The sequence below is a fragment of the Lygodium microphyllum genome, chromosome 7 (genome assembly GCF_053477565.2).
Source record: "Lygodium microphyllum isolate KBCC chromosome 7, Lygodium_microphyllum_v1.1.10, whole genome shotgun sequence".
Classification (NCBI taxonomy): domain Eukaryota; kingdom Viridiplantae; phylum Streptophyta; class Polypodiopsida; order Schizaeales; family Lygodiaceae; genus Lygodium; species Lygodium microphyllum.
Window position 1 is genome coordinate 90,297,732 of NC_141141.1, and position 27,645 is coordinate 90,325,376.

Consider the following 27,645-nt stretch of genomic DNA (forward strand, 5'->3'; position numbering starts at 1 on the left):
GTTTATCTTCCCATGAAAGGAGTCTCGATACTGCCAACAATTCCAGCTGAAAGGAGTTAGTCTGCAAGCGGTCCCCTGCTGGGTGCCAACGGGCCTTTTGGAGCACCACTTTCCACGAGCCGACCAAGTGCAGTAACAAAGAGGAAGAGGGACTGGAAACACGAGAGTCCGCATTAAGGACATGCCACCAAGAGGCCCGAAGCCGTGTGTTACCATGGCGGAGCCCGCTGTCCTCAAGAAAATAGCGGGCTATGATGGTCCATGGGTGATGGTCCACACACATGGCACGAAAAAGGGACCAGCGGAGAGCTAACATATGAGTGTGTGCATCCAAAATAGCTCCTCCACCCATGCGCTTAGGGGTACATGCGTGTGACCATGAAATCCAGGAAATGCCGGCCTGCAGTGAATCCTTCTTCCACAACATGAAACGGATGGGATGAGTGAGGGCCTTCAAAGTAGTAGGCGTCCATGGCAACAAAGGCAGGAAATATGTAAGCATCGGAAGCATGATTGTCTGGGCCACTTTGAGGCGGACATGGAATGGCTACGCTTGTGACTTCCAATACATAAACTTCGCCGCCAGTTTTTGTGAAATCCAGTCCAGCAAGTCTTTTGGCCGTACATCCACCCCCAATGGGTATCCAAGATGCCTGACAATGGAGCCACGGGAAACCACCTGGCCTTGCCAGCCTAAGGACTGCAGATCAGGCTCCGTACAACTGAGAATGGCTGACTTAAGGGCATTGATGCGAAGCCCAGAGGCCTGACCAAAGAGTGTCCAAACATCTAATGCCCTGCGAATGTTGTCCCTGTCCGCCTGCAAGATCATAAAGGTATCGTCAGCCAAAGATTGGCTAACGAAGTGCTGACCCAACGGAAGAGACAGCTCGGCCAGCTGAGCAGATGCTGCCATGGAGGATAACATTGAAAGGACCAGGTGAGTCGCCAGGGCAAAAAAGAGCGGGCTCAAAGGACAACCCTGTCTGACCGAGCGCGCAAGGACAAATGGCTCTGTAACTCCACCATTAAGCATAACTCTAGAGGAAGCCTCAGCACTAATGGTGTAGATCAGTCGGGACATGCGGGTACCAAAGCCCATAGCCGACATGAGGTCTGCAATGAACGACCAGTCCACATAATCAAACGCCTTTTCCAAGTCCAATTGGATCAATACCACTTGCTGACCGGAGTGCCGCGCATAGTCAATCGCCATTTGCACATTTAAGATATTATGCAGAATGTTGCGGCCCTTAATGAAGCCATATTGGAGAGGATGCACAATAGCTGGAAGGTGCTCGTGAAGCCGATTCGCCAGCACTTTGGAGTAGATTTTATACATGGAGCCCATCAAAGAGATTGGTCTCCAGTGTTGCAACTTTGACGGTGAAGGGACCTTTGGAATTAGTTTGATAAGGCCTTCTTTCCGTGAGGAGGGCATGACCCCCGTTTCCCACACTTGCTGAAACATGGCCACCAATGGCTTCACCAACTGCGTGGCGGAGGTCTGAAAGAATTCATTAGTGAGACCATCCCAGCCAGGACTTTTATCATTCGACAAGTGCAACAAAACGTCCATAACCTCTTCCTCGCAAATATTCGTCTCCAAAGCGGCTTGCATATCAAGTGGAACCTACTGGCGGACCAGTTGATGGAAGACCGAACGGGCATGCGTAACCTGGCTAGAAGGTGAGGAAGAGGAACCAAGGAGTTCCATAAAATAGTTTCTGCACATAGTGACAATGGTTTGCGGATCCGTGACCATGCGACCTTCCGAATCCTGGAGTCTGGTCATATTTTCGCGAGCTGGAGACGCATGCAAGGCGCGAAAGAACTTATGAGACTGGCAGGCGCTGTCTTGCATTGTGTCCATCAAGTTGTGCAGCTTGGCCTGTTGATAAGATTTCAACTGAAACACTTGAATAAGATGGGCCAACCGCCTCTCCAGAGACAGCAGAAAATCATCATCAGGGGAATCCAGGAGCAAGGAACGGACCAATGCCAGTAGGTCTTCTGCTGCATGTCGACGCCGGCGACAAAGCGAGGCATGATGGATCCCATACTGGCGAGCAACTCGCTGCACATTGGAGAGCAGTCGTGCAAATGAAGGCAAGCCCTCCGAGGCGAAGTCCAATAAGAACCTCTCAATCAGCTGCTGCATATAGCCCTGGAAAATTGAATGCTTCAAATAAGAGGAGTTGAAACGTAAAGGGAGCCTATCCAGGAATTGCACAAAAGGTGCAATAGAGTGTGCTCGCATCTCAAGCTGGAGGGGGAAATGGTCCGACAACGCATATTGCCGCAAGACCTTCATCTCCAGCATCTCGGGAAGAAAATCATCGCCCTGCATGATATATATTCTGTCCAGTCGCGACCAAGTAGTTGCATATTGTGCGGAATGAAAAGTAAACCCTGAAAAAGAAGGGTGAAGCCACGACCAAAGATCTTGCTTGAGCACGTGCAAAGCAAAGGAATTCCACACCCGGCTTTCCGGCGTATCCATTACCGAATGCCGTGAAGTGGACTGTGAAGAGTCAACACACATATTGAAATCGCCCATCAAGAACCCCCTTCGGCCGAGTGACATGGAGCCTTGCAAAGTGGACCAAAGATCCCGTCGGGATGCGGGATCATTCGGAGCATAGAGGCCCAACAGCCATAAAATCTCTCCTTCAAATAAGACTTCGATCACCAGAAACCGGCCCTGCACATCGTTTTTAACAAGGACAGGCTGATATTTCTCATGGACAATCATCAGCACGCCCGAATAGTGCGAAGCATGAGTCCCTGCATAAAACAGACGAAATCCATGACAATCTATCACTTTCCCTGCTTCACCGTGACTTTTGTGCTCAACTGCACACAATACATCCCACTGGTTCTCGTGCAAGACGGTCCACATGGCATGTTGCTTATGGCGAGAGCAAATGCCTCGCACATTCCACGTGGCTATCTTCATGTATTCTCAAAGAAGGAAGTCAGGAATGAGGCGCCTGCTGCCTCGATTTCACCTTTTCCGCGAGAGCATCCAAGACACCCTCATCCAGAAAATCAGCCAATACTGCGAAAGAATTCTGGCGACCTGCTTTGGAGGTAGAAGGGAAATCCACTACCTTGGCAGAGGGGCGGGGATAACGCCGATCCCAGGGTGTAATAACATTTCCTTTGGCATCGAACGCCAGCTTGGCAGGTGGGCCTCTGGGGCCGTCGGTATAGGCTCTCCTTGGAGACTGATTGCGGGGACCCGACGGGGCCGTAGGACGCGCAGCCTGCTGTGAAGTGGGCATGTCTTTCCGGCGTGTATACGTGCGCACGGAATCCTGGGAAGCGGGAGGCCCAGGATCTGCCAGGCCTGCATCCAACTTTTTACCTTTTTTAGGACGTGCCTCAATCCAGTCAGTGCCACCGGAATCCACACTCAGGACATGTTGTTTGCCTTTATCCATGACATGAGGAGACTGAAGGGCTTCCTGGGGCGTGGCATCAAGCACCATGTCGTCCTTGGGCAGCGCAACCTGCGCATCCTCCGAAGACGTCTGCTTTTCAAGGCATTCAGCCATGAAATGCCCCAGTTTTCCACATGAAAAGCAGTGGCCCGCAAAGTTCCCCCATTTTAAGCGAAAGTACAAAGGATGCATGCCCGAACAATTGAGGCGAAGCCACGCGGGCCTTTTCCTGGCCGTGTCCCAGAGCATGCATAAACGGTTGCGGTTCATCGCCCTGAGGCTTGGGGGAACCAGCACTGTTCCCACAACTGCCATCGCATCCTTCAACATGGGCCAATAGACCGCCGGACAGTTTTCCACCTCCACCCACACCGGGCATTCGCGTTGAAGCAGACACTGGAAGTCGGCCATGGGGCGCCATGGCACAACATGAACCAAGCGGCGATCAAAGAATAGCGGCAACTTGGACAGGAGCTCAGCGCGATGCGTTTCTGATTTCAGCAGGACCTCATAAAACCCGCGAGGTCCAAGGAAGATCTCCTCAACCGACTCCCCTTGCAATAAATGGTGCAACCACTGGCGAATGTGCGAAAGCACTGGGATCCTGCCAGTGAAGAAAAGTATAACGGCACGGTCATAGAACACCGAGAAGGATCGCAAGACTGATTTGGGGTCGACCGTGGCTTCCAGCACATCATCCGTTCCCGCAAGAGAAAAAGATTCGGTATTATGCTGGACATAATCACCAAGCAGAGTATTGGCGAAGTCCAGCAAATGCTCCCAGTCAATTTCCTGCGAATCCACAGGGTCAGAGGCCACTTGCGCATAGGAGCGTTCCGGAGGGCTCATTGGCTCATCAGGCGTATGCTTGGAGCGTTTGCCGGGACGTGGCTGTTCAGAAGTCGGCGGTAACTCCTCCGTGCATGGCACCATGTCTTCCGGCTCCTCTGCATCGGAATCAGCGCCAAGGGCTGCCACCGTCCGGTCAAGAAAGTCCAAATCCAGGCCAGCCATACTGCTGTCTTCACACGCGTCCTGTCAGCCTGAGTCGTGGCCTGTCCCACGAGCGTGTGTGGCAGGGCGCAACCCTAACGGTGCACGGGCCTGAGGGTGGGGCACAGGTCTGGCAGTCGACGGCAGCACGGGATAGTCGAGGGCGCAGGGCAAGGGCCTCGCCAGCAGAAACCCTAAAACTCAGAGGGCAAACGAACAAAAAGTGGTGCAGAGCCCACCACTCAGGCGGGCGACAACAAGGCGGGGGCCGCTGGCGATGGGCCGACCAGCAGCGGGGCGAAGGACCCAGCTGCGCCCGACGGAACAGGACGCCAGGGGCAGCCGCGGCCAACGGGGCATCAGGGGCGGGCAATGGGTGACAGGCCTGCAGGCGACGGGCAGCTGCAGGCAACAGGCGACGGGCGACGGGCCGCGGCAAGGGACGGGCAGCTGCAGGCGACGGGCGGCAGGCAGCTGCAGGCGACGACGGGCGCAGACGACGGTGGCGAACCTAGCTATGGCGGCGCGACATGGGACGTGCTCCCCGACATCGCGACGGTTCCCTCGCCTCTCTCTCTCTCTCTCTCTCTCCTCTCTCTCTTTTTTTTTCGTAAAAGGTAATTGTATTAATTACGAAGAAAGTACAAGATTACATGATTACACGAGTACAAGAGGCACGAGGGCCATAGGCCAACGTGTGGGAAATCCCCGGACTAGGGTACTAAAAAGTTACACCAATCATGGCAAGGACCCAGAGGCAATTGCCAAATGCCAGGAATACAAATCCTCCCGAGGGAGCAAGTCAGAGTGCCTGATGAGATCTAGCTACCAATGCAAGAGCCCTTTAAGCCTTGCAATATGTCGCGGTACATTAGAAGCCGAATCAAAGAGAAAAGCATTTCGGGTGGTCCAAATGTGCCAGCATCCCCAGTATCTGAAAAAATGGAATAAGATCTTCATATGTAACGGTGGTGGTGTGGGATACTTCGGGCGCACAAAAACCCAATCGAAGGGAGTCAGTGAAGACCCCACCACCGCGTGCCAGATTCGTGACAAGAGTGACCAGATATTCTTGGCGAGCGGGCAAGAAAGAAAACGATGTCGGGCCGATTCCGCCGAAGTGGTGCAGAAGAAGCAAGTGCCATTCGAGATTCGACGCTTGGAAAGGGCCGAGGCAAGAGGAAGACCACCAATCATTACCCGCCACAGAAAGACCTTGCATTTGAAAGGTGTCTTGTTCTGCCATCCCTCCATCAGCGTTGCCTGCCACCATGACAGTGATTTCCGCAGGCCCCAAACAACATTAACTTTCACGCCCAACCATTGGTGATCTTTAATGAGAAGATGATACACCTGATTAGTAGAGGCATTTTCCAGACTCAACCGGCCTGCAAGGTCCCAGTCCTGCCAAGGGCGATCCATAGCCAGGGCAGGAAAGGGTTGCCTACCCTGAAGTTCCGAGGAAAGCTTCCCCCACAAATCACGGTATCCGCGCGGGATCCTGAAAAGTCTCCTAGCAGTCCGAAATGATGCAAGGACATTGCGAGTGGCAAGGGTAGCATCCGCAATCGAAGTCACACCCAAACGGGCCATGCGGTTAAATCTTGGTCTGAGCTGATGTTTATCTTCCCATGAAAGTAATGTGGATACCGCCAACAATTCCAGCTGAAAAGAATTTGTCTGCACGCGGTCCCCTACAGGATGCCAACGGGCCTTTTGGAGCACCACTTTCTAAGAGCCGACCAAATGCACTAACAAAGAGGAAGAGGGACTGGAGAAACGAGCGTCAGCATTAAGGACATGCCACCATGAGGCTCGAAGCTGTGTGTTACCCTGGCGGAGGCCGCTGTCCTCAAGAAAATAACGGGCTATGATGGTCCACGGGTGATGATCCACACACATGGCACGAAACAGAGACCAACAAAGAGCCAGCATATGAGTTTCTGCATCCAAAATAGCTCCACCACCCATGCGCTTAGGGGTACATGCATGTGACCATGAAATCCAGGAAATGCCTGCCTGCAGTGAATCTTTCTTCCATAGCATGAAACGAATGGGATGAGTAAGAGCCTTCAAAGTACTGGGCGTCCATGGCAGTAATGGCAGGAAATACGTCAGCATTGGTAGCATAATTGTCTGAGCCACTTTGAGGCGGACATGGAACGGCCAGGCTTGCGACTTCCAATACATAAACTTCACGGCCAGTTTGTGTGAAATCCACTCCAGCAGGGCCTTTGGCCGTACATCCAACCCCAATGGGTATCCAAGATGCCTGACAATCGCGCCACGAGAAACCACCTGGCCCTGCCAGCCTAATGACTCTAAATCAGGCTCCGTGCAACTGAGAATGGCTGACTTGAAGGCATTGATGCGAAGACCAGAAGCTTGACCAAAGAGCGTCCAAACATCTAATGCCTTGCGAATGTTATCCCTGTCCGCCTGCAAAATCATAAAGGAGTCATCAGCCAAGGATTGGCTAATGAAGTGCTGCCCCAAAGTAAGAGATAACCCTGCCAGCTGGGCAGAAGCCGCCATGGAGGATAACATTGAAAGGACCGGGTGAGTTGCCAAGGCAAAGAAGAGAGGACTCAAAGGGCAGCCTTGTCTGAGCGAGCGCGCAAGGAGAAATGGCTCCGTGACCCCACCATTAAGCATAACTCTTGAAGAAGCCTCAGTACTAATGGTGTAGATCAATCGGGACATGCGGATCCCAAAGCCCATAGCAGACATAAGCTCTACAAGGAAAGACCAGTCCACACAGTCAAACGCCTTTTCCAGGTCCAGTTGAATCAAGACCACTTGCTGATTGGAGTGCCTCGCATAATCAATAGCCATTTGCACATTCAAGATATTGTGCAAAATGTTGCGTCCCTTAATGAAACCATATTGGAGGGGGTGCACAAGAGCTGGAAGGTGCTTGTGAAGCCGATTTGCCAGCACTTTGGAAAAGATTTTATACATCACGCCCATCAACGAAATTGGTCTCCAGTGTTGCAGCTTTGACGGCGAAGGGACCTTGGGGATCAGTTTGATGAGGCCTTCTTTCCATGAAGAAGGCATGACCCCTGTTTCCCAAACCTGCTGGAACATGACCACCAAAGGCTTTACCAACTGCGTGGCTGAGTGCTCAAAAAATTCATTAGTGAGACCATCCCAACCAGGACCTTTATCCTTAGGCAGGTGCAACAACACATCCATAACCTCATCTTCGCAAATATCCGCCTCCAAAGAGGCTTGCATATCAAGCGGAACCTGCTGGTGGACCAGCTGATAGAAGACCGAGCGGGCATGCGTAACCTGGCTAGACGGCAAGGATGAAGAACCAAAAAGATCCATAAAATAATTTCTGCACATATTGATAATGGTCTGCGGATCAGTGACCATGCGACCTTCCGAGTCCTGAAGTCGAGTCATATTTTCGCGAGCTGGAGAAGCATGCAAGGCGCGAAAGAACTTATGAGACTGGCAGGCATTATCTTGCAATGTGTCAGTCAAGTTATGCAGCTTGGCCTGCTGATAAGATTTCAAGCTAAACACTTGAATAAGATGGGCCAAACGCCGCTCCAGTGACAGCAGAAAATCATCATCTGGGGAATCCAGGAGTAAGGAACGGACCAAGGCCAATAAGTCCTCTGCTGCAAGTCGACGGCGGCGACAAAGAGAGGCAGTGTGAATCCCATACTGCCGAGCAACCCGCTGCACATTAGAGAGCAGGCGTGCAAACGAAGCCAAGCCCTCAGAGGCGAAGTCCAATAAGAACCTCTCAATCAGTTGCTGCATATAATCCTGAAAAATTTGATGCTTCAAATAAGAGGAGTTGAAGCGTAAAGGGAGCTTATCCAGGAACTGCATAAAAGGTGCAACAGATTGTGCCCGCATCTCAAGCTGGAGGGGAAAATGATCCGACAACGCATATTGCTGCAAGACCTTCATCTCCAGCATCTCGGGAAGAAAATCATCCCCCTGCATGATATACATTCTGTCCAATTGCGACCAAGTGGTTGCATATTGCGCAGAATGAAAAGTAAAACCTGAAACAGAAGGGTGAAGCCACGACCAAAGATCTTGCTTAAGTATGTGCAAAGCAAAGGAGTTCCACACCCGGCTTTCTGGCATATCCATTACCGAATGCCCTGAGGTGGACTGCGAAGAGTCAACACACATATTGAAATCTCCCATCAAAAACCCTCTGCGGCCAAGTGCCATGGAGCCCTGCAAAGTCAACCATAGATCCCGTCGGGATGTGGGATCATTGGGAGCATAAAGTCCCAGCAGCCATAAAATCTCACCTTCAAATAGGACTTCGATTACCAGAAAGCGGCCGTGCACATCATTTTTAACAAGAACAGGCTGGTATTTCTCATGAACAATCATCAGCACGCCCGAATAATGCTTAGCATGTGTCCCTGCATAAAACAGACGAAATCCACGACAATCCACAACCTTTCCTGCCTCACCATGACTTTTGTGCTCCACTGCACATAATACATCCCACTGATTTTCATGCAAGACAGACCACATGGTATGCTGCTTATGGCGAGAGCAAATGCCTCGCACGTTCCACGTGGCAATCTTCATATATTTTCAAACAAAGGAAGTCAGGAACGAGGCGCCTGTTGCCTCGATTGCATCTTTTCCGCGAGGGCATCCAGGACACCCTCATCCAGAAAATCAGCCAATACTGCAAATGAATTCGGGCGACCTGCTTTAGAGGTAGAAGGGAAATCCACTACCTTGGGAGCAGGGCGGGGATAACGCCTATCCCAAGGAGTAATCACATTGCCTTTCGCATCAAACGCCAGCTTAGCAGGTGGGCCCTTGGGGCCCTCGGAATAGACTTTCCTTGAAGACGGATTGCGGGGGGCTGACGGGGCCATGGTACGCACAACCTGCTGTGGGGTGACCATGTCTTTCCTGCGCGTGTACGTGCGCACGGAATCCGGGGAAACATGAGGCCCAGGATCTGCCAGGCCTGCGTCCAACTTTTTACCTTTTTTTTGTCGTGCCTCAATCCAATCAGAGCTAGGAGAATCCAAAGCTCGGACCTGTTGTTTACCTTTTTCCATGACAGTAGGGGGCTGAAGGGTCTCCTGTGTCTGGGCATCAAGCACCATGTCATCCTTGGGCTGCACAACCTGCGCCTCCTCAGAAGACAATTGCCGTTCCGGGCATTCAGCTACAAAATGCCCTAATTTACCACATGAAAAGCAGTGTCCGGCAAAATTGCCCCATTTCAGGCGAAAATGCAAAGGATGCATGCCAGCGCAATTGAGGCGAAGCCACGCAGGCCTTTTCCTGGCCGTATCCCATAACATGCATAGACGGTTTCGGTTCATAGCCCTGAGGCTGGGGGGAACCAGCACTGTGCCCACAACCGCCATCGCGTCTTTCAACAATGGCCAATATACCGCTGGACAATTTTCCACTTCCACCCACACCGGGCATTCGCGTTGAAGCAGACGCTGGAAGTCAGCCATAGGGCGCCATGGTACCACATGGACCAAGCGGCGGTCAAAGAATAGTGGCAACTTGGACAGTAGCTCAGCTCGATGCGATTCAGATTTCAACAGCACCTCATAAAAGCCGCGAGGGCCAAGGAAGATCTCCTCAACATACTCCCCTTGCAATAAGTGGCGCATCCACTGGCGAATATGTGAGAGCACTGGGATCCTGCCGGTGAAAAAAAGTATAACTGCACGGTCATAGAACACCGAGAAGGACCGCAAGACTGATTTTGGGTCCACTGTCGCTTCCAGCACATCATCCGCAGCCGCAGCAGAGAAAGTTTCATTATTATGCTGGACATAATCGCCAAGCAGAGTATTGGCAAAGTCCAGCAAATGCTCCCAGTCTATTTCCTGCGAATCCACAGGTTCGGAGGCAACCTGCGCATAGGAACGGTCCTGAGGACCCATTGGCTCGTCTGAAGTGTGCTTAGAGCGTTTGCCTGCCGGCGGCAGTTCAGAACCTGGAGGCGGCTCCTCCGTGCATGGCACCATATCCTCCGGCTCCTCGGTATCGGAATCAGGGCCAAGGGCTGCCACCGTCCGGTCGAGAAAATCCATATCCAGGCCAGCCATACCGCTGTCTTCTCTCTTTCGCTCGCTCCCTCACTGCAGCAGCAGGATGCACTGTCTACAGTCTCTGCTCTTCAATAATCTGCTGCCTCCTCGGCACAGATCTGTCCTTGTAAAATGTCTATTTGCCTGTCCCTTCCTCTCTCTCTCTCTCTGTCTCGCTCTCTGTCTCTCTCTCTTGCTCGCTCCGCAAGTCCCGCAGACCGGCACAATCAGGGAACCACCTGGCTGCAGCAACAGGACTGCAACGGGGCACCTGTGCAGAACAGGACAGACGCGCGCCGGTGAACCCCTGACGAATAGGGCGTGTGAAGGCAAGCGAGCAGCTGAGGGCACAGATCCAGGTGAGTGTGCAACGTCCGAGGGGAGACGTCAAGCAGAACTCCTTGCAGTGGGCCACAGTCGCACAGCAGAGGGCGAGCGGGTTTGGACCTGATGGCCACGGTAGAGGACGGATGCAACGGCAGGAAAAGAGGCAGGGACGATGCAGACCTGTGAAGTGCGGGTGTCTTCGGCGGGTGGGTCTTCAGGCAAGTCGTCAGGCGGCGCGCAGGCAGGTCGTCAGGCGGCGCGCAGGTCGTCAGGCATCAGGCAGGTCGTCAGGTCGTCAGGCATCAGGCAGGTCGTCAGGCGCCTTTCTTCTCTCTCTCTCTCTCTCTCTCTCTCTCTCTCTCTCTCTCTCTCTCTCTCTCTCTCTCTCTCTCTCTCTCTCTCTCTCTCTCTCTCTCTCTCTCTCAACACCACCCTAGAGATTTCAGCTTGTCTTCTCTCCTCTCTCTCTCTCTCTCTCTCTCTCTCTCTCTCTCTCTCTCTCTCGTGAAGAAAATTGAATTAGATAGTGAATATTTACATTAGACCATTAGGTTAACATTCTCTCTGTAACTCTTACTTTCTATTACAATAGACTGTCAGGTCAGCATACTCTGTCTCTCTCACTCTCTGTGTAACTAATACATACATGACGTCTGAAGGCTCTCAGAACAAGTAGAACAACCTATACATGAACAGTACTAATAGATCACACAGAAGGAACTAGTGGAGTAGAGCGAACAATCACCAGCCAGGGGCCGCAATATCCGGAAGAACCAGGTCCGCTAACATCATAAAGGAGATTTGCCATAGCAATATTCCATGCACACGGGCCACATGCCCATCGATGCCCGATTCTGCATAAAAAATAAAGGCATTGCAAGTACGCCATATATGCCATAGGGCTCACCACTGAGAAAATGAAATAGGCAGGAACAATCTGAACTCAAAGAAGGCATAGAGGACATATTTCCCATAAGCCAGGAACGAACTAATAGACTTTGCTGAGTCACCGAGAACCACACATGGGAAATGAAATTCCAAATCTGTCGCGTCACAGGGCAAGATACAAAGAGGTGAAGCAATGTCTCATCACACGTAGTGTAGAAAACACAACGCCCAACAGAGATCTTTCGGGCACGAAGCACTTCATCCGTTGGAAGACCCCCAATGAGCAACCGCCACATGAACACTTTTCCCTGATATGGGACCTTAGACTTCCAAAGCTCACCTCCTTTTGCCAACTAGAGTTCCCTACGACAAGACCTTTTGCATCATGATTGGTCTATATTCACTAATGTGAAACAAAAAAGAAAACCCCTTGGAGTAGGCTTTATTCACGCTGGTCTTAGGGAGGTCTAGTGTCACCAAGAACACTGCCTTAGTCAGGTGTTGTGTGCTCATCGGAATACTACCTCGGTCGGCGATCTGCACTTGATCATCCATCTTTTACCCTAACTATTTTAAGAAATATTAGTACCTAACTTACAATTATGAACATTTTATTTTGAATGCATTATACATAAACTTTTAATAGATTTATTTCCAAGACAAATATTTTCTTTCCAAAAATAATAATATCAAGGAAAAACTTAGTATAAGTGATAATACCTTCCAATAGTCTTGTCGGATTTTCCCTTCCTCGGGATCTAGTTTGGACTCAATCTAAACACGAATTCTATTTTTGAGAATAAATCCCTTGGTGGACTTTTCTCGATGGAGTTTTGTGGGTCCTTGCCCACGATTTTGAAAAAAGATCTTGGTTAGTTTTATTACAAAAAGTATTCTTTTGACAATTCCATCTCAAGGTCTTTTATATATCAAGAATTAGCATTCGTGTTTATCCATCAGAGGTATCGTTAGATCAATACAAATAAAAAATATTAAGTATTTTACGGACACAATACTCTCCTTGTACTCTCCTTGGTATATAAATCTTTCCCGCCACTTCTTTTTACTGTCCCTACAATGCCATAACCTATTCACTTTCCCCATGACCCAATTCTTGGCGTCCACCATCTGATGATATATCTGATTAGCTGACCTTTTCCAAAAGTCATCACGAAGCACAAACATCCAATCATGCCAAGGATCGAATGGCTGTAACACACGCAAAGGAAAGAACCTCTGAAGATTGTCCTGGATGGACGACCAAATGTGCATGTATCTACAAGGCACCCTAAAGTATTGACAAATACGCCTAAAGGAATAAAGACAGGCTGCCTAGGAATAACACCGTCACGGACTATCTTCAACCCCAATCTAGCCATTGGATTGAATTTGTCTCGCTGCAAATCTTTTAGTGGCCAATCCAATAACCTCGAAGAAGCCAGTATTTCTTCTGGCAGCGAATTTGTCTCTTTACAAATATCTAGGGGACGCCAAACTGCAAAACGAAGCATCTCCTGCCAGGAAGCTGTCAAATGAGAAAGGAGAAAAGACAGGGAGACCTTTAAAGACCTCGTAGAGTTAAGCGCATGCCACCAGGAGGCATGACTAGCTGTGCTACCATGAGAGATGCCAGTTCTCTCTTCTTTTTTTTTCGTAAAAGGTAATCTAGTGTCTCTCTCTCTCTCTTTTTTTCGTAAAAGGTAATTATATTAATTACGAAAAAAAAGTACAAGTTTACATGATTACAAGAGAGACGATGGTTCTAAGCCATCGTGTGGAATCTCTCTCACTCTCTCTCACTCAAACAAGCTCTTTCTCACTCTCTCTCTCTCTCTCTCTCTCTCTCTCTCTCTCTCTCTCTCTCTCTCGTAAAAGGTAAATGTATAAATTATGAAAAAAAGGTACAAGTTTACATGATTACAAGATACACGATGGCTCTAAGCCATCTAGTTACACACTCTCTTTTTTTTCGTAAACACACTACACACTCTCTCTTTTTTTTTTTCGTAAAAGGTAATTGTATTAATTACGAAAAAAATACAATATTACTTGATTACAAGATACATGATGACAAGCCAGGCCATCATGTGAAGAGGTGCTAAGTACTACGAGTTACAATTTCATGGCAAAGATGCGGAGGAAATTGCCATATGCCAAGGACGGAAGTCCTCCGTAGAGAGCAAATCAGAACGATGGAGAAGAGCTAACTGCCAATACAAGAGGCCCTTAAGCCTCACAATATGCCCTTGAACATTATGGGCGGAGTCAAACAGAAAAGCATTCCGAATGGTCCAGTTATGCCAACAGCCCCAGTATCGAAGAAAGTGGTACATGAGCTTTATATGTGGCTGTGCGGGAGTAGGGTATTTGGGCTGGCCCAAAACCCAATCAAAGGGGCGCAGTGTGATACCAACCACCCCTCGCCAAACGGCCGACAAAAACAACCAGACTTTCTTAGCGACGGGGCAAGAAATAAATCGGTGGCGGGCAGATTCCATAGTAGTGGTGCAAAAGAAATAGGTGCCATTGGAGATTCGTCGCTTGGAAAGAGCCGAAGCAAGCGGAAGACCCCCAATCATCACTCTCCAAAGAAAGACTTTGTATTTAAAGGGTGTCTTGTTGACCCAGCCCTCCATCACAGTTGCCCTCCACCAAGACCGGGATTTACGCAATCCCCATAAAGCATTCGCTTTAGTAACTAGCCATTGATTGTCTTTAACCAGAAGATGATACACTTGATTAGCAGAAGCTTTGCTCAAATGCAGCCGGCCTTGTAGGTCCCAATCCTGCCAGGGATGATCCAAAGCAAGAGCAGGAAAGGGTTGTCTGCTCTAGAGCACCATCGAAAGCTGTTCCCATATAGGCCTATATCCACGAGGGATCCGGAAGAGCCTCCTAGCAGTACGAAACGATATACGCACATTGCGACTGGCAAGGGTGGCATCCGCGACTGAAGACAAGCCCAAACGTGCCATCCGGTTGAATTGTGGTCTAAGCTCATGTTTACCTTCCCACGAAAGTAAACGCGAGACTGCCAATACTTCCAATTGAAAAGAGTTAGTAGCCAAGCGATCCTCCGTTGGGTGCCACTGAGCCTTTTGAAGGACGTGTTTCCAGGAACACACCAAATGAGTAAGCAGCGATGACGAAGAACTGGAAAACCGCGAATCCGCATTAAGAACATGCCACCAAGAACCTTGGAGTTGGGTAGTGCCATGCCGAAGCCCATGGCCCTCGAGGAAATAACGGGCGATAGCGACCCATGGATGATGATCATCCGAGCACATGGCGCGGAAAAGGGACCAACGAAGTGCCTGCATGTGAGTTTGGGCATCTAAAATCGCTCCGCCACCCATGCGTTTGGGGGTGCACACATGCGACCACGAGATCCAGGAAATACCTGCATGCACTGAGTCCTTCTTCCATAGCATGAAGCGAATAGACTGAGTGAGAGCATTCAGAGTCGTGGGAGTCCAGGGCAACAATGGCAAGAAATATGTGAGCATTGGCAACATAATTATCTGGGCTACTTTGAGGCGAACATGAAAAGGCCAGGCCTGAGACTTCCAATGCATAAACTTGGCCACCATTTTCTGAGAAATCCACTGCAGAAGCTGTTTTGGAGGAACATCGACACCCAAAGGGTATCCAAGATGCCTTACAATGGAACCTCGAGGAACAACCTGACCCTGCCAGTCCAAGGACTGCAAATCCGACTCCGTGCAGCTTAGAATGGCTGATTTGAGCACATTGATACGAAGGCCTGACGCCTGACCAAAGAGACCCCAAACATCCAATGCTTTTCGAAGGTTATCCTTATCCGCCCGCAAAATCATAAAAGTATCATCCGCCAGTGATTGGCCAATGAAGTGTTGTCCTGTAGGAAGCGACAGTCCGGCCAACTGGGAAGAGGCGGCCATATGTGTTAACATGGAAAGAACTGGATGTGTCGCAAGGGCAAAGAATAAAGGGCTCAAAGGGCACCCCTGTCTGACAGAACGGGCAAGGACAAATGGTTCAGTAACACCTCCGTTCAGCATGACTCGCGAAGACGCCGCAGCACTAATGGTGTAGATCAGACGAGACATCCGAGCACCAAAGCCCATAGCAGACATAAGGTCAGCAACGAAAGACCAGTCCAAATAGTCAAAAGCCTTTTCCAGGTCCAGTTGAATCAATACCACCTGCTGATTAGAATGGCGGGCATAATCAATGGCCAATTGGGCATTCAAAACATTGTGTAGAATATTTCGGCCCTTAATGAAACCATACTGGAAAGGGTGCACAAGGGCAGGGAGATGCTTATGGAGCCGATTCGCCATTATTTTGGAAAAGATTTTGTACATTGAACCCATCAAAGAAATGGGGCGCCACTGAGTCAACTTAGATGGCGAAGGAACTTTTGGAAGCAAATCAATAACTACACACACTCTCTCTCTCTCTCTTTTTGTAAAAGGACTCTCTCTCTCTCTCTCTCTCTTTTTGTAAAAGGACTCTCTCTCTCTCTCTCTCTCTCTCTCTCTCTCTCTCTCTCTCTCTCCGTAATGGAAATTATATTTATAAAGTACTAAACAACTAAAGAGTTACAAAAGTCATGGCAATGACGCTGAGGAAATTGCCATATGCTAGGGAAGTAAGTCCTCCCGAGGGAGTAAGTCAGAGTGCCAAATGAGATCTATCTGCCAATGCAAGAGACCTTTAAGCCTAGCAATATGTCCTTGAACATTAGAGGCTGAATCAAAAAGAAAAGCATTCCGAATGGTCCAATTGTGCCAACAGCCCCAGTATCGAAGAAAGTGAAACAAGATCTTCATATGCGACTGTGCTGGTGTGCGATATTTGGGTCACACAAAAACCCAATCAAAAGGGCTTAGCGAGAAACCAACCACTGCTTGCAAAACTGCTGACAAGAGTAACCAGATTTTCTTAGCGAGAGGGCAAGAAATAAATCGGTGACGGGCCGATTCCATACTAGTGGTGCAAAAGAAGCAATTGCCATTGGAGATTCGACGCTTGGAAATGGCTGAAGCAAGAGGAAGACCACCAATCATCACCCTCCAAAGAAAAACCTTGCATTTGAAAGGTGTCTTGTTGAACCAGCCCTCCATCACTGTTACCTTCCACCATGATTGAGATTTACACAATCCCCATACATTATTAGCTTTAGTAACCAGCCATTGATGATCTTTAATCAGAAGATGATACACCTGGTTAGTTGAAGCCTTTTCCAAATTCAGCCGGCCTGCAAGGTCCCAGTCCTGCTAGGGATGATCCTAAGCAAGGGAAGGAAAGGGTTGTCTGCTCTGAAGCACCATCAAATGCTGTCCCCATAAATCACGGTATCCACGAGGGATCCTGAAAAGCCTCCTGGCTATACGAAACGAGATCAACACATTGCGACTGGCAAGGGTGGCATCTGCACAACTAAAGTCAAGCCCAAGCGTGCCATGCAGTTAAATTTAGGTCTGAGGTCATGTTTGCCTTCCCAAGAAAGTAATCGCAAGGCTACCAACAATTCCAGTTGAAAAGAGTTAGTAGCTAAGCGGTCCTCCGCCGGATGCCACTGAGCCTTCTAGAGAACCAATTTCCAGGAACATACCAAATGAGCAAGCAGGGATGAAGAAGGACTAGAAAACCGAGAGTCTGCATTAAGAACATGCCATTAGGAGCTCCGAATTTGGGTATTACCATGCACAAGCCCATGATCCTCAAGAAAATAACGGGCTATAAAGACCCACGGGTGATGATCCAAGCACATGGCACGAAAGAGAGACCAACGGAGTGCGAGCATATGAGTTTCGGCATCCAAAATAGCCCCACCACCCATGCGTTTGGGGGTACATGCATGCGACCAAGAAATCCATGAAATGCCTGCATACAAGGAGTCCTTCTTCCATAACATGAAACGAATGTACTGAGTAAGAGCATTCAATGTAGTAGTGGTCCAAGGCAACAATGGCAAGAAATATGTGAGCATTGGCAACATAATTGTCTAAGCCACTTTGAGGCGAACATGGAAGGGCCAAGCCTGTGACTTCCAATACAGAAACTTAGCTGCCAGTTTCTGTGAAATCCACTCTAGTAGTTGCTTTGGCCGAACATCAACACCCAAAGGATACCCAAGATGCTTGACAATGGAACCACGGGGAACAACCATTCCTTGCCAGTCCAATGACTGCAAATTTGACTCCGTGCAACTGAGAATGGCTGATTTCAAAGCATTGATATGAAGACCAGAAGCATGACCAAAGAGAGTCCAAACATCTAATGCTTTGCGAAGATTATCCTTGTCCGCACGCAAAATCATAAAGCTGTCACTCATCAGTCAAAGATTGACTAATGAAGTGCTGTCCAAAAGGAAGAGACAATCCAACCAACTGAGTAGAAGCTGCCATATGAGATAGCATCGAAAGAACCGGATGAGTCACAAGGGCAAAAAAGAGAGGACTCAATGGGCAACCCTATCTCACAGAGCGTGCAAGGACAAATGGCTCGGTAACACCACCATTCAGCATAACTCACGAAGAAGCCGCAACACTAATGGTGTAGATCAAATGAGACATCCGAGTACCAAAGCCCATAATAGACATAAGTTTTGCAATGAAAGACCAGTCCAAATAATCAAAAGCCTTTTCCAGGTCCAATTGAATCAATACCACCTCCTGATTAGAGTGCTTTGCATAGTCAATAGCCATTTGCACATTCAAGACATTATGCAGAATGTTTCGGCCCTTAATGAAACCATATTGAAGAGGATGCACAATGGCAAGAAGATGCTTATGGAGCCGATTTGCCATTACTTTGGAAAAGATTTTATACATCGAACTCTCTCTCTCTCTGTCTCTCTCTCTCTCTCCGAGTTGCTATTGGTCACATCTGCAGCTCATTGCATCAGCTGATGATTGAGACAGGTCGATGGAGCCATATTGCAGCCGATGAGAGAACATACCAGCTTTGTGGCTGGGAGTCAGAGACAGAGGAGCACTACATTTGTAGATGTACTGTATACTATGATATCCGAGGCCGCTATCATTGCCTCTTTAAGGAGGGGTTTGGACCACTAAGACGGGTGATGGACTATGAGAACCAAATATGTTTGGGCCTTTTCTTGTTGGAGCTCCAACGACGTAGAGCATTACTGTTACAAGATAGGAGGCAACCCCAGCATCCTCCACCCCTCTAGAGAGCAGTTATAAACTACTTCAGCATAGCTGAACCCCCAGTCGCGACCACCCCAGACACTACATCTCCTACTGATAGGCGTTACTGAGATACAACATCAGGAGGCATCACAGTTGACAGAGCTACAACGCTACACAGAGCACGACACCCTAGAGTACCTACACGATAACATAGGCGAGCCCATATGCGCCACATTCGCATCACGCTAGCTCGGTACAGAGGCAGATTGGCACGATGACTCAGACGGAGGTAGCTTGCAGAGTCTTGGTGGATTCCATAGACTGAGGGGAGATACCCTACACTCTTGATCTTTTTAAACTTAGGTCTTTTTTCCAACTTTTTCAGTTTTTTCAGTTTCCATACATCTCATTCCAATATGCCATGTAAACTTACACATAAATTTTATCTCTTATTATCTAGTGAGAGATGATGATACCACTTGTATTGGTTATGGTCTCATAGGCCACTCTGGCCTTTTAGAGATGTTAATAGATCTTTCTTTCTTTCTTTCTCTCTTTGTTGATCCAATCACTACAAGAAGGATGCTCCTCTGCTGAAGAGACCCATCCATGTCTGAGAGGTGTCTTTAGCTGTCCTCCACTCAGGAGGTGAACTCCACTAGAGACTTTCATGCAGCCAACTAACATAATCCTTTAATAGTATTCAATTCACAGGATGCACAGAGCTTCAGTTTCTACATGCGCAGAAAATATATACGGATGTATCTAGTATATCATTACTAATTCCCCTCTCATCTAGTTAGTACAGCATTATTAAACTAAGTCAGGCTGTGAAGTGCTCATGAATTCCTTTCTATGAAAAGAGAATGCTGATGAATAAGAGGCAATCTTACTCAGGGCGACTCTGAGTAGATGAGGAGAGATGCTTTTATGTAACCATGGGACTTTGGCACCTTCTTTCATGTAGCCACCAGATTGGTTGTTCACTGAACCATTGCACTCATGACATACTTAGCAGCCCTTTGCAAGGCCTTATTGTACTTAAAATTTTACCTCAGGGGATTTTTCTTCTGGGGTGTCAATAGAATTTTGTTTTCTTTGGGAAAAAAGAGGCAATCTTACTTATGGCATGCTGAACAGGGAGGCACTTATTTGAAGGCCTAAACTCGAAATGCTGATGGGTCAGCTTACTACAAATTATGGGAGAATTTTTCCAGAAATCAGTTTTCCCAATGTTTCCAATTGCATGAGACAAGAGTCACTGACTCAGTGGATTCTAACAACAAAATCTTGAATATGCAGTTAGCCAGCTTAACTATTATTAAAATTTTACCTGCTGGGCTATAACAGATAAGACTTCCAAGTCAATACGGTTAAATTCATCAAAGCATGCCCAAGCCCCAGAGGATGCTAGACCTTTGAAAAATTTTGCCATGGCAAGATAATCCAAGCTGTCACTGCAATTGAAGACAACACATTGGCGTGCCAGTGCCTGCCATTCAAGAGAAGCAAAAGTCAGAAGTTATGGTTACACAGAGTGGATAGAGACCACATTTAGTATAGACAAATTAATGAGATGACTTTTTCTAGAAAAACATTGAACCTTTGCAAGGTCTTTTGTAGTTTCTGTCTTTCCTGTGCCTGCAGGTCCTTCTGGAGCTCCACCCAAATTCAAATGAATTGCACCCATCAATGTCCGGTAGCATCTATCTGTTAATGGGGTGATGACTAGTCTACTAGAGTTTCCCAAATACTCATAACCATATTCACGACAGCAATTCATCATCCGAACAAAGCATGTGTCTTTCTCCCAGTACATGCGTAGCTGACTTTGCCATAGAAAGTCTGTCTCTTTCTGGATACCTTCTTTAGCCAGAATCGCAACCACATCACGAGCATGAACATCCATGACAACTAACGCACTGAGAGTTGCACGATTAAGCTTTGTGAGATTCCCTCTTACCAAAGACACAATATTTCCAAGCTGCTCTGTGCACTTTTTTTCAAATTCACTCAAGGCATTTCCTCCTTCAAGAATGCTGTCAGTGAGTATTTTTGTCCAGTATATAGCACTCACAACTAGCACAATTTGTCCAGGCCATTGCAAAACCCATTTCTCACGTGGCACTTCTGTGTAAGAAATCACAGATTTTGCACACTGATCTTGTAAAGACTGAAGCATGCCTTCTTCCACCTGTAAAGTTTGCAGTATGACGCAGATATTAACTCCAACTGATATGTATGTTCATAACAGCATGGTATGGTTGCAGCATTTTACCAGATTTATACCTTATATGTACAGATTGTGTCCACAACCATACATGTATAAGAGCTAAAATAACCACAAAACAACATTTTGAACAAAAACACTATGTCTGACAGGATCATATGCCTTCAATTGCTACTACAATAGAGTAAAATCTGCAAGAACGCACTGACCAACATCGGGAGAACAATACAAGTTGTGTGAAGTGACCTCCTTGTTGAAATTAATCATTATCAGTCTAGTAACGACCACCACCTTAGTAATATAGCACTGTTAGATGCAGAGAAGTGGGCTGAACTGAATTGAAGATGTCTGAAGCCCCATGGAGAAAGTGAATAGTCTCTGTCCAAATCCTATAAAAAAGTCTCTGCAATAGAGACATGCTAAAGGCCGATAGCATGACTACACCTCACAGTTCAAATAAACCAAGCATGATGCTACTGATCAACTCCCATATGTGATAGTGTACCTGAACCCAATGTGTCTACAAGTAGTATGGTGTGGAAATCCTGCTTAAGCATTGGCAAACAATAAGAAATGAGTGGCTCCCTTGAAAATCCTCATATCCACATGCTAGGCCTCAATCTACTCCCCCCCAAGTGCTATGATAGGTTGAGCCATGAAAGACCATCCTAAGGGATCTAGGTCTTTGTGAGAGTGGAGGATGTGCTTATTTGTCTATTGATTATTTACACCCTGAATGGTTAATGAGATAAGAGAGACTTTTGGACTATCCTCAATCATTCCCTACCTAGGTCGATCACTAGCGTGTGAGAGAGGGGGGACATATCGAAGCTCAACTAAGAGTACAATTGACAGTGAAGAGTGTAAAAGTGAAGACACGACTCCCAATGCAATTATCAAAAGAGTGTCATGTGCAAGTACAAAGTACAATCCTTAAACCTTGGGGTTGTTAATGTGTGTCCACACCCGAAAGGTGTAAAACATGATAAGTGTCCAAATTGTGTAACATAAGCACATAAAATAAAGGAGAATAAAACTGACGGAGAAAACCTCTCATTAGGAGTCTAAAAAGTGCCCTAGTGATCATTGACACTCCTCTGTGAGTGCAGCCGTGAGTCAAACCCAACAAACCCCCTTGGAGTGAAGAGTGATCAACATACAAGGATCATCTACCAAAGGAGATCAAATTTAAAACATTGCGGAATGCTTCAAATTTGTCATGAGGAAGAGTTTTGGTGAAGATGTCTGCCACATTACTAGTGGTAGGTTAGTACACAAGGCTGATATGTCCTACATGTAGCTAGGGGTATGCAAGAGAGACATTTTTGAGCGACTAATTCACGTCATTCCCAAAGGAACTGCAGACAAATTGAGGATCCCACAATGAAGATTGATCACTTTGCTTGGAAATGCCTACAAGATCCTTGCATAGGCAATGAGACTTAGATTGGCCCCATTGATGTGAGATATTATCCACCCCACTAGGACAAGTTTTGTCCTAGTGGGGTGGATAATATCTGACAAAACTAGGACAAGTTTTGTCCTAGTCTTGTACAAGTTTTGTACTAGAGCACAACATCTTGGATAACATATTCACCTTCTAGAGTCCACCACTCTTGCTTGATCTAGGAACCATGATATTTTTTGCTCCTTGACTTTGGAAAGGCATATGACAGAGTGGATTCGAAGTTCTTGGAGGGTGTGATGCTGAGGGTGGGATTCTGATAGCGTTGGGTCAAGCAAATAGCAGCTCTTTATTGCCTTAGCACACAAGTAGGTTACGACTAGGGAGCAAAGGAGACAAATTCAACATTGAGAGATCAATTAGACAGGGCTGTCCACTAGCCCCATTTTCATTCTTATTTGCAGCAAAGGCCATGAGCTCCTCTTTGAGAAACACATCCACACGTATCATAAGGCATTAGGTTACCCATCCTCAAGTTTGAGGATCTTTCTATTGTGGAGTTTGCCAATGACATAGCAATCTATCTAGATGGGGATGAGAGTAACATTAGGACCTTTGCAACAGCCATGGAGGTATTTTGAAAGCATTAGGTGCCTTATTTATTTGACACAAGTCCTATGCATTTTGGGTATGTGATACTAGGCAGCTCAAGTGGCAACTACATAAGTATTTCACCTCAGTTCCCTGCACGACTGTGGTGAGATATCTTGGATGCCATGTGGGGACTAGCATTACCTCAGAGCACCAGTTGGCACCTCTTCTTTTGAGCATTAGACAAAAGCTCCTTTATTTGGCTCAATGAGACTCTCACTAGCATGTAGAGTAGTGATCGCCAATCAAGTTCTTATTGTAACCATGTAGTACACCAATTCCTATTGGGCATTCATCAGGTCATGCATTGGCCAAGTGAAGCACAGTATCATAAAATTTATTTGATCAAGAGGAGATGGAAGTCCAACTAGAGCGAAGGTGGTTGGGGATGTCATCATATAGCCTGGATCTAGAGGAGGATTGGGAATCATAAGCCCAAATAGCCAAAGGAAAACCTTATGGGCTATGCTCATTGTTAGAGGTCTTCTTCCAAGCAAGGAGCCTTAGAAGAAAATTCTAATAAGAAGGCTTTAGTCTATCACACCTAGACATGGAGGACCGTGGCAGCCCAACATTCAATGGAGTTGTCAAGAGATTAGAACCAAAGACTTAGGGAGAAGCTTTGAGGCCAGCTTCATGACTATTGTTATCAGAGAATGGAGATCTATATTGTTGGGCCTTCGTTAGCTACCATCAACTACAGCTGAAGAGAAGAGGCAGCCTCTTCTCTTCAATCACTATTTGAGATCAGAATCGGGCCAAACTCAAATAGAGGATGGACTTATCCTGGGGGAGATTCTCTTTATCCATCCCTACGTCAGTGGGAGACTACTTTGAATTTTAGGAGTTACTGCATGACATTTAGAGGCAAAGCTTATAAGATCTCATAGGGGCCAGAGCTATGATTGAGGCTGTGACAGAGGGAGTTCCATCAGATTCGTGGACAGATACAGGAACTTCTCAGACCTGGGTTGATTTCTTCTGTAGAGGGAAAATCCTTATAGTGGTCATTGGAACTAGTAGAGATAGGACATTCACTTGTATTCCTGAGAAGAATGGCCACCTCTAGTGAAAGAACTTTGACCAAACAGCATTCACTGGATGCTTCAGACAAAGGAACACAGTAGTGGCACACTATGAGAGGAAGAAGTACATCAACCCAGGCCCAGCCACCCTGCCTAATAAGAACTTTCACCAGACAGCATTCACTGGATGCTCGAGACAAAGGATCACGGTAGTGGCACACTATCAGAGGAAGAAGTACATCAACCCAGGCCCAGCCACCCTGCCTAATAAATGGATGGAGACATTGGGCTTATCAAAAAGGCCTCTTCAGAGATTCTAGTGGCATCCTAGAGTGGATATGGAGGGATCCATTTCTTCATAGGCAATGTGAACAGCCCTTCTTTGGCTACACTACTAGGCTCGGATTGGAGCACAGCTAGCAGCCACCCCCATTGTCACAGAGAGGGCATCTTAGACCTGTTCTTATGTGATCGATTTGTGAGCAGTTGGCATTTGGATTGGATACAATAAGGACTCAATGGCATGCAAGACACGTAGAGAGCTTGAGGACACAGTGATACTACCTATGGGACTTCCCTAGAGCTCGAGAGTTATGGAGGAGAGGCCTCAAGATGATATTCCACCGCACAAAAAAGACCATGGTGGCAATTGGTTGGTGGGGGGTGGGGGGTTTGTTTGTGCGACTGTAGCTTGAGTCACAGATAGGAGGCCCAACATGTGGCTATGAGGATGTTCAGGGAAGCCTTTCTTTCCTCATCACTCGACAACATCTGAGCAGGATTTCCACTCCAGATTATTCACACACACAGTGGACCTAGAGACACTTGCATAGATGGGACCTGATTGCCAATAGCATGGCCCAGTACATTTGGACCATTAGGTGCAGTCATCCATACCATCCACGTAAGATGGGAGAGAATGCACGGCAACTCTAAGAGGCAGAGGAACAAAAAGAGACCTTCTTGCAGACCTGGAACTCAAGCACTTTTTTCCACACCGCCCCTAAGATGATATGGCATTATAGCCCACCAGATTGGCTGTTACACAACCTTATATTTGTGATGCGGTACTCTTTATGGAGTTCCATGTACTTTGCCTTGGGGGGCTTTGTCCCCGAGGTGTTATAAGCAGAATTTTCTTTTCTCTTTGAAAAAATCAGCACTACAATCCCTATGGAGACTTTGAAACTAGCATATAGTTAAACTTGGATCAAGGCTCTTGCAAATGGTACTCCTTGCCCACCAATCTTGTGTATGGAATCAACAATCTCATCAATGTGGAATTGAAAGAGTGCAGGTAGCTATGGATTATCTCATCAATGTGTAATTGAAAGAGTACAAGTACCTATGTGTTGTACATGCTTGACACTAACACATAAAACATCAAAATCCCCCATACCTCATGTGTCTGAGTCAGTATAGCCTAGCTTGTGCTATCAAATGCCTTATGGAAATTCTCAAAGCAACAATGTATCCTCTGCCTGTGTACAAAGATGATGAAATCATGACTCAACCATCATGTCGCACTGCTGTCCCCCCGCCCCGACTTCATGCCATCCGACTGGTCGCCCGTCCAATCATGCCATCCGACTGTTTCGCCCGCTCTCCGACTGTTCGCGCCATCTGACTGATCGTGGCCGCTGTCCGACTGTTTCGCCCGCTGTCCGACTGATCGTCTCCGTCCCAGCACCGTTCGCACCTCCAAGTTCTGTTCGCGCGCCCTCGCCCCAATGCTGTGTAATGGCCGCATGTCTGCCGTTTCCCCCGCAATCAGGCTGCAACACCACCGCCATTGAAAACAGAACCCCCCCCCCCTCCCCTCCCCCCTCCCCCCTCCCCTCCAGTTGCTCCCTCCCCCTGTAGCAACTCCCCATTCAGCAGCACAACAGCATGATAGGTAGGTTCTCCCAGAAGGGACGGGCAATGGAAACCTTTGGTCAGACGCCGGCGTACTCACCGAGTGCCCCCTAGTCGAACACCTTGCGCATAGTCCTCTCTGAGGAGAAGCTCTTAGCCGTCCGAGCTAAGGAGCTGGAGCTAATGGAAACAACAATTTCTGGTCAGGTAGTAGGACATTCCCTAGCTAGGGCCCAGCTTCGGGACTGGCTCCACTCCATGCTGAGCATCGGCACGGCACAGATCATGGAGGCGGTCCTGTTGGGCCAAGGGATCTTCATGGTCCGCCTCAGTTCGGCAGACGCAGCTCATGAGCTACTCGCCAGTTCACCATATGCATCCACGAAGGGGGTCATATACATGGTCCCTTGGTATAGTGGCTTCACTATGGAGGCGTTTGCACTCCACAACAGGTTTCTTCGGCACCCGGTCACCCTCCTCTTCCCCAGCCTAGCGATTGAGTACCGCCAATTGGTGGAAGACTTTGGGAGGCTTTTCGGCACTGTCCTTCCCGCGTCCTTCGCGGATGCAGTGACAGCGGCAGGGGTCCCAAAGGTACGGGTGGTAGTGAAGGAGGTCAAGAATATCCCACAGTTCCTAGAGATTGAGGCAGGAGGGCATTCCTTTAGGCAGCAGGTCATTGTGACTGGGCAACCAGGGCAGTGCTTGCGCTTCCACGACTTTGGGCATCAGGCAGCAGTTTGTACACGGTTTGGAGACAAGGGGGCTCCGCCCACAATTCCGCAAGTTGACGCTGACGGTTTCACAAGGGTCCAGAGGCGACAGAGAGGGAGACGGCAAGGGGGGGCGCAGCCAGCCCCTCCGGCCCAACCTTGTCAGCAAGGTGATGGCGGACGAGCGCCCCCCTTTCGGCAGAGCACCCCACAGCCCCCCCCTGTCCACCCCACTCGATAGGACCGATCCCCCCCATTTTCTCCACATGAGCCATAGACTGCCTCGCCGGAGCCCCCACAGGCCCCTCACCCACCCCCCATCCCATCCCCCCCTTTCCCTCCACTGAGCTTGGCCCACAGCCCCCCTTTGCCAGGGCTACCACCCCCTCCCCACACCCACCATGCATCTCTAGCCATCCCACCATAGCGCGATCCACTCCACCCCCATCACCCCCCCTACCGAGCACTCCCCCTAATCTGCACCCAGGTCAAGTGAGCCCCCCCAGACCCACTCCCCCTCCTCCCACAGGAGGTGATGCACCACACACACCTACCTCCTCTGCACACTAGCAGTCCCCCCTCGTCCACACAGCCACCAGCTCATCTGGCTGTGCCACCCACCATACTTTCCCAAGACAGGCACAGCTACTGCCACAAGAGTTTTTTCGCAGTGGACCATGGTCTTACCTGCGTGTTGCGGAGCGCGGAGAGTTCCCACTACCTCTAGAGGTGGGGATCTTCGTGGTTCATAAGTCAAGGAGGGGCAAGGTCCACCTACTAGCACCACCGGATGGACCAAACTACGCTTTCTTTTTTCAGTCATCCTTCTCAGAGGAGTGGACGACTATACAGATTGAGGAGGAATTGAAGAGTCAGGTGGCAGATCACATCTCCCAGTGGATGGGA

At 48.3% G+C, this 27,645-nt stretch overlaps 1 protein-coding gene across 6 annotated transcripts in view; it reads right to left on the reverse strand.

Annotated features, from left to right (window-relative positions):
* LOC148033680 (uncharacterized) overlaps positions 1–27,645 on the reverse strand; it is a 364,446-nt gene that overhangs the window by 179,248 nt on the left and 157,553 nt on the right. For all 6 annotated transcript variants that reach the window (XM_087681629.1, XM_087681628.1, XM_087681630.1 and 3 more), the window contains exons 13-14: positions 20,462–21,059; positions 20,192–20,350 (exon numbers count right to left, since the gene is read on the reverse strand). In XM_087681629.1, coding sequence (XP_087537755.1) covers positions 20,192–20,350; positions 20,462–21,059 — 757 coding nt within the window. The remainder of the gene's footprint in view (positions 1–20,191; positions 20,351–20,461; positions 21,060–27,645) is intronic.